This window comes from Buteo buteo, unplaced genomic scaffold (assembly GCF_964188355.1).
Source record: "Buteo buteo unplaced genomic scaffold, bButBut1.hap1.1 HAP1_SCAFFOLD_45, whole genome shotgun sequence".
NCBI classification, from domain to species: Eukaryota; Metazoa; Chordata; class Aves; order Accipitriformes; family Accipitridae; genus Buteo; species Buteo buteo.
In genome coordinates, this window is record NW_027439212.1 from 628,392 (window position 1) to 639,707 (window position 11,316).

At 57.8% G+C, this 11,316-nt stretch overlaps 1 protein-coding gene across 1 annotated transcript; it reads right to left on the reverse strand.

The window, feature by feature from the left end:
• Positions 1 to 6,361: 6,361 nt before the first annotated feature.
• On the reverse strand, positions 6,362 to 10,975 carry LOC142027642 (T-cell activation Rho GTPase-activating protein-like). Its single transcript, XM_075021939.1, has 6 exons — positions 10,865 to 10,975; positions 8,547 to 8,902; positions 8,194 to 8,389; positions 7,849 to 7,966; positions 7,509 to 7,695; positions 6,362 to 6,386 (listed from the first exon to the last, which is right to left on the reverse strand). Exons 1-6 carry the CDS (start codon positions 10,973 to 10,975, stop codon positions 6,362 to 6,364), a joined length of 993 nt encoding a protein of 330 aa, XP_074878040.1.
• Positions 10,976 to 11,316: the final 341 nt, after the last annotated feature.

The window sequence follows — 11,316 nt, forward strand, 5'->3', positions numbered from 1 at the left end:
CCTGCCATCTTCCAAAGCAACAATCCCCGTAAAATGCAATGGATCCCAGAGGTGTTCAGTGGCAGCAGGAAGAAGCAAACAAAAAAACAAAACAAAAAACCCCAAGAACTTTCTAGCATGAACAACTGAAAAAAGATCCTTTGAATCACCAGATCTTCTCTGCTGCCCATAGTCAGTTCTCCTAAACTCCCCTAAAAAAAAACCACAAACCACAAACCAAACCAAAAGAAAGAGAAAAAAAAAACCCCCCACAAACCACAAAACCAAAACAAAAAAACCCCAGTGAACAAAGATCCTCACATTCAGCCTCCAGTGAATAAGGGCAGGGAATGAATTATGGGATAGCAGATCCTTCACAGACCAAGCCTGCCTGCTCTCTGCTCTCATTTTATTGCGCAGCATCTGCCTGCTGCTCCTGGCCCAGCAGTAGCCACTGCCACGACGCTACCTGTCATCGGAGAAGGGTGGCAGCTTCTCATAGGGCTTAGAGGCACAGTCTGACACATCATGAAAGTCATTCCCTTTCTTAGTCACTAATTGAAGTTGGTATTGCAATTTTCCTCTCTGACCTTTGGATTCTTGCAGCACGGGCATTACTGTAAAAATCTCCCAGCATTGTAGTCTGACCATTACAGGCTCTTATTTCCCATAACCTGCTCCCAGTGCAGCCCACTGACAATCCTCCCGATGCGGCAAACGCCAGAAACATCTGTGGTAGCAGATTCCCCCCAAGTTAAGGGAGAAGCTGGAGAGTGGATCAGCCTGGTTTGGTGAGAGCCCCTGCTAAATATTGCTAAATGCTTCTCTTCCCTGTCCCTCTGCTCCTGCCCTTGTGGGTGCTGTGGTCCCAAGAAATCTTCAGACAAGGGGTTTCACAAACCCTGGCCCTGGCTACAGCCCAGTCCCAGGGAGCTGCAGGAACACCCCAGATAAATGTGTGTGTGTGTGCACACACCATCCTCAGGCACTGGGACCACCGAGGTCCCCAAACACTGTGGTCCTCCCTCGCAGGTGCTGGGTAAAAGGGTGTTTTAAGGTGATTCCAACCAGTCTTGCACGAAGGAAACAGTCTGGAAAACAGCCTAAACATTTATGTAAACACCATGGAGAAGGGGTGCATGGGTATATACAGAGAGATTTTAATCTTCAGCTTTTCCAAAAGAAATAAGCACCGAAAACAAACAAAACCCACCCCAATTAGATGAGGGGTAAGCTTTCAACACCTCTGATTTGACCACACCACCTAAAAATAACCGACAACCATCACACCCTAGTGATCATCATAAAAAAAATTGTATTTAAGGCCTCCCCAGTACTAAGTTCCAATCAGATAGTTCAGAAACTCAGATTAAAAATAGACAGAACTCCACTTTTTGTTCTGAAACAAGTGCAATCATTTAAACTACTGTTAATAATATGTCATTGCCAGGTAGTTGCCCTCACAAGATATCTGACACCTAATCTATTACCATCTGCTTATATTCAACTAAAAATGAGATGCAACAGCATTTAAAGCTATACAGAGCTCTTTCAGCTGGATAAAAAAGCATGAACACATTTTCTTCACTCCTCTCAGTCTGGCTCATACCTCAAGGTCTGCATAGGTTGCAGAGGGTGATTTTTAAATTCCTACAGTCTTCTCAGAGTTTAAGCTTTAAGTTAACACGAAAAGATAGATTTGAGCTTCCAACACTGCAAGATACCGCTGTAATATGGCATCAACAGTCATGCCATTTTAATCAACAATGTTCCTATTCAGTGAAGCACATTTCTGATCTTCAGCCAAATCATGCAAGAGAAAATTGCATTCATACTCCCTGGTACTGCTGCTTCTCAGTAATCCATTACTGCATTGAAGCAGGTCAAAAAACCTGTCTCAAAGACACTTCTGCTATCAGATCTTCAGAGGAGGGGCAGAAGGGGCAAAAAGCAGCACATCTCCAGCCCACAGTCCCACCAGGGCTCCTTTACTCACAACTAGGGACACTCATGGACCTCAGCAAAAATGGGACAGTGGTGAAACACACTCCCAGAAGGCAAGCCTTCTTGCCTCCCCCGAAAAATGAAGCCAGACCTGCCTAAAGCTGAAAACAAGGCTGTAGAAAACATTATTCTCTGCAAACCGCAGAGAGCCGTGCTCTGCAGAGGGAAAGCTCCCATCTAGCTGCCTGCACAGGCACGTACCTGGGACAGAGAGCAGAAATCACAATTTGGCATCTCAGACAGGGACACAAGAACCCCCTTCCCTGCCTGCTACTGATATTCAGCACGATACCGAGATGATGAAGAGTCAGGCAATGTCCGAGATTCTGATTCATCTCTGATAATCAGAAAGTAGCTTTACCTGCACCCTGGGACCAGCAAGCAGCCAGCTCCTTCAGCACCTAGACATTTTGTTGGCAGTGAAAAGCTTCATAATCTTAAGCCTTTACTTCCAATTCAAATACTTCATTTACAAACAGCAAATAATATTTAAGTGCTGTTAGTACTGGGCAGATAAACATCTAGTATCTTTGGAAGAGAGGCAATCCACAATCTGAAGGAAATACAGCATGGCTTCTTCTGCCTTTTTATTTATTTTATACTTAATGCATTATTATCATCCTACAATATGCGTACTATTTTGGTTCAGTAATTAGGTTTCTTCTCACAGTTGCATCCAGGAAGACAATCTCTTCTGGAAGTTGTCTTTTCTGTCGGTGAATAATTAAAGGAGTATTTTTGGCAGGACATTTTTCTCTCTTCCATCATCTTGGGTTTTGGTTTGGTTTGGTTCTTTTATGCCTAAGCTCTTGTTTCCAGCTTTTGTATCCACCTGTGTTTGCACTGTGCTTAGTCAACACCAAAGCCCAGACATCACATATTTGCAGTCTTGGCAAGTTTTATGAGTCCTGACAACTGTGTAGCTGAATTTCTCACTAATCTTTCAGCAGGACCATAACCCTCAGAACCTCTAAAAGAACTTTTACCCCTAAATTCTTGTGTGCCATGCGCCCATCGACTGAATAGCACTCCACAAAGCACTGTTAAATCTTTCAATTTCCAGGAAGTACATGCAAATTTTATGCCACATTTGAGAAAAGAAAATCAGCTCAGTAGTAGAGACAAAACAGAGAATTGGTCAGATGACAGGAGTGATTTAAGGTTACAGCAGATCACTAACTGCACTCAAGTCAAAATCTCAATGAAAGCAAAGATAAATCTCTTTTTGGACTTATTAGCAAGTGTGTCACCAAAACAAGAGTTCTCAAACCAAATCCCTAAACCTCAAAAGTGTTTTGGGAAAATGTATTTCCCCCCCCCCCTCAATGTTGCTTCTTTACTTACAGTTGTGTCTCATTTTTTTAGCTTTCCCCCCTACCACAGGATCACAACCCTAAGAGATGCCAATACCCTGACACAGATTTCCCCAAGAGCTTTGGCATTAGCACCAAATGCCACAATGCCAGTAAAGTCATGAGAGTCAGCAGAACCGATAAGCAGTGGAGATCCCTTAAATTACCTTTTCCTGGCACCCTGAACTGCCTCTCCACACAGAGAATGAACTGGGGCGACAGCTGGGGTCGACAGGTGGCGACTATTCCTGCAACTCCATCCCGACTGCTTGCTTGATTTCTGCCTTTGGCTTCCCGAGGGCAGGCAGATGTTCGGCCACTGCCAGGGAAGCAGAGCTTCCTCACGCGTAATGGTGACCTGGGAAGAGAAGCACCACAACCCTCAATGCCCACCCTTCATCCTTGTCTCCCTGAGCGACGGACCTCCCCTCCCACGGCATTCCTGCGAGCAGTCCTGTCCCATTCCCTGCCCACTGCAGACCACCCACCTGCAATTAGCAAGGGCGGGCACCAAATGAACTCCTCCTGGAGCCTTGCACAAGTGCTTCCACTTCAAGAAGCACAAGAAGAAGCGGGAGGGCAAGACGGGTTCCCGCCGAGCCCCCCTCGTCCAAATGCCTGCCGCTGGAGAACGCCCAGCTCAGCCGCTTGCCCTGCGCCTGGCACACTCAGCTCCCAGGACTGCCGGAGCCCTCGGCACTGCAGGTGCCTAGAGGAAACTCCTGGCCCCAGGAGAAGGCCCCACCTTCTTCTCCCATGGGTCAGCACAGCTGGGGAGGGCTGCCAGTCTCCTCCCTTCAGGCGGTGCTGCCTCGGAGGATCGCTCCCCTCGGCTGCCACTGTGCCCTGCTTTGGGGCCCGCCCTTCCCTGAGGCGATGTTTCCTCCGATTGGCTGCATGAGATCGCTCCTCCCATCCAGTGATGGGTCAGGCGGCTCATCAGTCATCTCTGCTTTGCTCTTGCCAGCTGTGATTGGTGGAGCGGGCATGCCCCGCCTCCAACCAACACCCCCCCCCCACACACACCCGGCAGGGAGCCCGGCTTTTTCCCCTCTTGCCACCTCTCCTGCAGGCCTCGAAGCTTGACTGGTGGGTTACCTATCGATCACATGCCTTGCCCCCGCCTCCTCAAATGCGATTGGCTGTCCTGGGCCCACTGACTCCCCAGGGACTGCTGGGTGGAGGTTGCCAGGCAACGAACTCCACCTTTAGGGCTGAGAGCCTCAGCATGGAGCTGTGGGCCCTGAGGAAAGGCTGGGGGTCATCAAAGGCGGGTTTGGACCCGAAAACCGAGGATTTCGGCCCGAAACAGGAGGCTCTGGGCACTACAAAGGATAGGCGCGATGCTACAGCTGACGCTGGGGACCCTGCGAAGGAGGGGAACCTCTTGGTTCCTCTGCCCTTTGCCCCAGGGTGCCGTGTATGGGGCAGGACTCTGGACTCGGGGAGAGGGAAACTTCCCCTGGGTCACGGGCAAGGCTGTGCCAGCCCAGAGCACGCAGGAGGTTGCCACCTCTGAAGACCGGGACGAAGGAAGACTGGCCAGCTTGGCCCTTGCCGGTGCCCCCGCCACAGCAGGAGCCCCCCTCAGCCTGCTGTTCAACCCAGAAAGGGGCTCCGTTCCCGCTTACATCCTCACCTTTACCAAGGAACACCTTTAGGAAGGACTGGGCAAGGCGGAAGCACGTGCTTCCTTTGAGCGAACTTTGCAGAGCGTTCCGTTTGGGTCACGCGCGTGTGGTGGGACCCGCGGGACAGGGGGCTGAGGCTCACGTGGGCTCGCAGCCGGGCCAGCGTGCACAGCAGCCCAAGGGACAAAACCACGTCTCTGCTGGTGGCCTCCCTGTGTGGAGCTGCCCCTGCCCCCTGCAGATGTGCGGAGGCTCGCTGGGGGTGAGGAACAGCACCAGTGGGGCCTGGGTTAACGGGCAGGGGTCCGATGGGCCAGCCAGATGCTACTCTCCGTCCCTCTGCTCGGCCCCTGTGCCGCTGCTGACCCTTTAAGGTCCCCCCGCCATTCCCCACTCGTCCCCCAGTGCCCCCCTTCCGCCCCCTGCCCACACACCTGTAACCTCCTGTGACCCCCTCGGTTCCCCCCAGTGCCCCCTACTCCCCCCAGTGTGTCACTGGGCAGTGCTGTGGGGGGTCCCAGCGTGATGGGACACCGGGAGGGCGAAGCCTGCTGTGGCGATACGGTCGGGGCTCTCACCCTTCCGATTCTCCCCCGCCATCCCCCTGGGGGGCAGGGAGCAAGCGGCTGTGTGGTGCTCAGCCACCGGCCAGGCTTAAACCACCACAACCTGTGAGCAAAAGAGTTACCTACCCACGGACGGACGGACGGGGAGAGTGCTCATCCTTCCTCCTCCCTCAGGGTGCAGGCATCCCCTGTATCACACCGGGGCGCACAAAAGCCTCAGCAGTCCGGCTGCTGTTGGAGCCCCTTCCAAAGCTTTTTGGGGCGAGCTGACGCATTCCTACCGCCCAGCACGGCGGTTGGGTTTATACCGTTGCCATGAGCGAGGGGATTCTGCAGAAACTGCCCGGCACTCGCTGTGCAAGGGTGATGGCCGCAGGGAGCAGCAAGCTGCAGGTGACGGTGGCTGCATACGGACCTTCAGCCCTTCCTGGCCACCGTGTCTGCCTACATCTTGCCCTCGCTCGGAGCTCATGGGGCTGCTCCTCCGAGGTAGCCCAAACGCACCAGGACGTGGTCCTGGGCAACCTGCTCTAAGGGAGCCTGCTTGAGCAGAGGGCTTGGACGACCTCCACAGCTCCCTTCCAACCTCCACCCTCCTGTGCAACTCTGTGCCTTGCTTTCACTCCTAAAGCACCTGAACCCAGCCCTCATGCGCGCCGGCAAGGATGCTGGGACAAGGCACAATCCCAAACTCCTCCCCGAGGGGTCATCCTCAAACAGCAGCTGCCCGCTCCAGAACAGCCGATGGCGGACACAGTCAGAAGAGAGAAAAACCGTTTTATTGAGAACATTAACTGCGGTGGGGGGCGGGCCCAGGGCTCACAGGGGTTCAGCCAGTAACAGGAAAACGGCACCTACAAGGACAGAGTCAGAGAGCGCTGCTGAATGCACAGCGCCAGGAAGAGGCAGGGTTTGGTTGCCCTCTCTCTGGGGAACACCGTTGACGAGGAATTGCTCATAGCCCAGAAGAGAGCGAGCTACGGCTGGCATTGCCGAGGGGAGGGCTCTGGCGCCTTATCCCCACGGGGAATGCCCTTAGAGAGCTGTGCGCGCGCAGAGATGCACAGGGCCCCTGTGCCACGCAGCAGGGCTCGATGGGGAGCCCCTGGGGAGCGGCCACGGGGTTCTTGCCAGACCCTGCGCAGCACCATCCTTCGCCGTGCCTTGCCAGCGGGTTGGCCTGACTTAGAGCAGTGCTGAGAGTTGGATGGGCAGCAGAGCCTGGTACACACCTGGGCTTCTTGACCTGCCGGACCTTCCTGCATCTTTTCCGTTTGCGATCCCCCAATCTGTTTTCTCTCTTCCTCCTCTTTTTTTCTGCACAGCTTTCATCTCCCCAGGCCTGTTTCCTCCTTCGGTTCCTTCTCTTTTCCTTGTCCCGAGGAGAGCCTGCAAACCTTTCCATCCCACAGTGTGCTTAGATAGGTAAGGCCACGATCCAGCGGAGACAGTTCTGATTTTAACCCAAAGTGACTCGTTTTACCTTCTTTCCTCTGAAAGGCTGCCCAGTTGTTGCGGGCGTAGCAGGGGCTCTGCCGTGCTCTCGAGGGTGGCTGGAGGCAAAGCTGGAGGTGCCTAAACCAGAATTGTTGGAGTTCAGGGGTGGCAAGGGACGGCCTGGAGTAGTAAGGGACTGCTTGCCAAATTACCACCTTAGCTCTCTGGGGAAGATGCTGCTTTGCATCATGCATCCACATTTTGCACAGTCCACCTGCCCCAAAACAGACTTGATGAAACTGTGATGAAGTAGGATCCGAGCAAAAGCCCTCTCAAGTTGACAGCTACTCCCCGCTGTCTTTTTGTAGGTATTTGGTTGGATTAAGCACATGCTTAATGCATTTGAGAAAGGACCTTTCCAGTTTTCCATACAACGTATGACTCCGTGGGGGAGGAGGAGGAACCCCAAACACACAAGCCATCGGCTGGCCGGAGGAGGCCCAGCAGCTACTTGGCCTCCTCAGAAACTACCCTCCTACCCGAGAGACACTGTCACGGTGCTTGTGGAGCAGAGCTGACATACCTCTGTCGTTTTGGACTCCGCCACCATGTCTCCCCCAGCTCCTTTGAGGACACCCAGAGAGGGGGATGCATGCAGAATGGCTTCTGCCTGGTGGCCCTGGTCTCCTCTGCCTGCAGGGCCACTTTGCTCTTCCAAAGGCAGGTCTAGAAAGCAAAACCATGTGCAGCAGTGACGCCTTGGAAGTAGCACACCCAAAGCAAAACCCACCCCAAGCCCTACACCGGTTTTCTTCTTGACGTTGAGGTTTCTGGTATCCCGAGCCCCAGCCTGGGACAGCCCTCAGTTCCTCCTCATACCTGTGGCTCCGTCCGTGGGGGCTGGCGACTCCCCAGCTGATGGACAGGAGCGGCCAGCCACCTCCTCCCCAACAATGTCGCCGCAATTTTCAATCATAAACAGCGCCAGCGTGTTCACCTGCACACATCAAACCCTTGCTCTCAACCCAGCTGCCTGAAGTTGTCCCAAGCAGCCTTTCCCACTCCCGACCCTTGCCTCTGCACAGATGGCTGTGGCTGCGGGGCTGCCTTTGCAGGCAGCCACCCCACCGGCATTTGCTCAAGGGAGGAGGCAGCCAGGGACCTCTGAGCAGCCAAGCTCGGATAGGCCGGCAAGGCTGCAGCCGGCTTGCCAACACAGCGCACCTTCTCGGTCACCTCCAGCATGGCCTGGAGCGGGAGCAGGTCCTCGTCGGGTGGGCTCAGCAGGTTTGGCCCAAGGCAGATGGCCAGGTTGCTGCAGCTCATCCTGCTGGTGGCTGCGTTGCGGCCGATGTGCTGGAGGAGGGACAGCAGCCGCTTGAGGAGGAAGAGGTTGGCTGCAGGCAACTTCTCGGCCACCCTGAGGAAACAGGGACACTAGGTTGACAAAGCAGATTTTGCCCAGGCCTGTTGTCCAAGGCAGGGGGGAGCCAGCGGCTGAGTTGCCCAGCTTTCCAGGTGCTCTCAGCCAGCGGCCAGGGCTCCTGCTCAACAGGCAGGCTGCTGCCCGCACTTACGCTTTCAGCTCGGAGACCTTCTCCTCCTTGCTGGTCCTCTCCATGGCTGCCATCCAGTCCTCGTAGAGGTGGGTCACCAGCAGCTTGTCGGGGATGCTTCGGAGGAAGTCCTGCAATGCCAAGGGCTCTGGGTGAGCCTTTGAAGTTTCCAGGCCGGCCAGGAGCTCCTCCAGCCGCAGGTCAGAAGCGCTCACCTTCAAGACGGCGGCCAGCAGGAGTGCAGGCTGGTTGCCCAGGTCGACATCGGCGTCGCGGTCCAGGGCCTCCTGCAGCTCTCGAAGTTCCGTCCCGCTGGCAGCTTTGCGGAATATCCCCTCCGTCGACGGTCCTTCCCGGCGCAGGACAGCCAGCAGCTCCTGCAGGAGAGGCAGGAGGACAGTTGCTTGGCCGAGGAGCTGCCTTCCGACAGCGGTGGCCAGAGCACTGCCCCAGAGCGGGCTCCTTGCTGGGGGTGAAGAGCCCAAGCCGCCATCCCCGGAGCTCCTGGGGACACCCGTGTCCCCTGTGGAGCAGCCGGAGGGAGGGCTCCTACCGCCTCTAGGGAGCATCTGGAGGGCTGGGGACCCCCCCGGCCAGGCTGGCTTACCTGGATGGGCCGGGGCAGGGAGCCGTCCTCCCCGCAGAGGGCTGCCAGGGGCTGGCCAAAGAGCGCCCTGCTGCAGCCAGAGCCCACCTGCCCTGGCGCCTGGGCAGCGGCCGGGGTCCTCCGATGAGCAAAGGGCCAGGGCAGCCCCCTCCTCTTCCTCCTCCTGCTGCTGCTCCCTCCTGCTGCAAAGGAAAGCCGAGCAAGAGCCCGTCAACGGAGACCGCCGGGCCAGCGCTCCCGGGGCCTGCCCTGCCCGCAGCGTGGTGCTGAGCGGTGCAGCAGGACGGGCAGGGAGCCAGCAGCTGGACCTCCGAGCTCCGGCTCAGCAGCTCCAGTTGGGAGGCTCCTGAGAGCCGGCACGCCACCAGGAGAGGAGAGCCTGGCCCAGCCCTCGCCCTGTCCTCCTCCAAGCTGTGGGCAGCAGCAGAGGCTCCGTGTCCCCGCAGAACCACGTCCAGCGGCCGCTGCCCAGCGGGTGTCCGTCCTTCCTTCCTCCTGGAGGTGACATCCTGCCTCGGGCTGCCCAACCTGCATGGCGACACTCGAGGGACAAGTGAGCACAGCTCCAGCGCTTGCAGGAGCTTACCGTTCTTCCCGAAACTCACCCGGTGCGTGGCAAAGTCCCCCTCCGCTGCTCGGCGGGACCGTCGGAGGCCCTTGCTTGGGACCAGCCTGCAAGAACCAGGCTGCGCTCAGAGAGCAGCCCCGCGGCGCAAAGGGCCGCCGGCGAGCTGCCAGCCGGCACCGGCAGCCTGAGCGTGGCAGAGCCGGGACCCTCTGCCCTCCCGGGCTCTCTGCCCCGCGGGGCAGGTTTCCCCCCAGCACCGCCGGCCAGGATGTGCCGGCATTCCCGGCGGCTCCCCAACCCTCTCCGCTCCCCGAGCGGCACCACCCTTCCCTCCATCCCTCACCCCACTGGCCGCACGTGCCAGCACAGCCAGAGGCGGGCGAAAGGCAGCCCTTCTCACCTCGGCCTGGCCCTCCATCAGCCTCTCCAGGCTCCCGGCGCTTAATGTCCTCCACTGGGCAAGAGAGAAGGAGCGGAGGCAGGTGAGCAGCGATGCCTCTGCCGCTCGCTCGGCGGGAGGACCAGGGCTCGGGGGCAGAGCCCAGACCGGGCAGGCACTCACGGCGTGGCGGCGGCCCAGCTCCTTCTCCAGGAGCCTGATGGATGGGACAGGCATCACCTGGGCTCTCTTGGCTCCTTCTGGTGTCCTGTGCACCGGGAAGGGACAGGGAGAGAGCTGGCTGAGCCCCAAGCCGCCTCTTCTCCCTCCTGCGGCAGCTCTGCCCGAGCGAGAGCTGCCGGCAGCCACGGGGGCACCTCTCCCCAGCTGAGGAGCTGCGTTCCCCCGTCCGGCTGCACTTGCAGCATCCCCGCGGCTTACCCCAGCAGCGTGCCCACCCACAGCTCCTTCAGCGCCCGGGAGCTGCAGAAAGAGAGGAGAACCAGCGTCAGGCCCCGCTGCCCCCCAGCCCGTGGGCAGAGGCGGGCGCCTGCGCAGCCCTGCCCCGTGGGGAAGGACGCCGGAGCGGGACGAAGCCCCGTGGGGCAGGACAGAGGCGCTGCCCGAGCCCTGGCTCCCCGTGTCCTGCCAGAGCAGCTGCTTTCGCCCTCCCCTTCTGGGGACCCAAAGGGGATGCGGGACCTGCCCATGCCCCCATCCCTCCCTGCCGGCGTGCTGCTCGATCCCTGCCCAGGCTCTGCACGCAGGGCAGAGGCCGTTCTCACGATGGTGCGGGTGTGCTTGGGAACGTCTCCCGCCTGGCCGTGGCACTCACCCGAAAGTGGCGACGCAGGAGCCGCTGGGCCAGACGAGGAGGATGGAGGTCCTGTCCTCATCGCCGCCTTCCTCCTCTTCCTCGTCCCCCGCCGCCTCCTTTCCGCCGCTCAGCACCCACAGCTGGTCCAGGGCCAGGCGGAGCTGTGGGCGCAGGCTGGTGCCGCGTCTGCAGAGAGCAGAGAGGAGAGGCAGGCGGTGAGCTGGGGGTGTCCTCCTCGGGGTCCCCCCGGGCCGAGCCCTGTCCCCCACCTGCCCTTGGGACAGACATCGATGGGCGCATCCAGCACCAAGGGGCCGGGGCCTGGGGCTGGGGCCGGGGTGTCCCGGGGCTGGGGCCAGGGCCAGGGCTGGGGGAAAGGCAGCTGGGCTCTGAGGGTCTTACTGCAACTTGGCGATCACC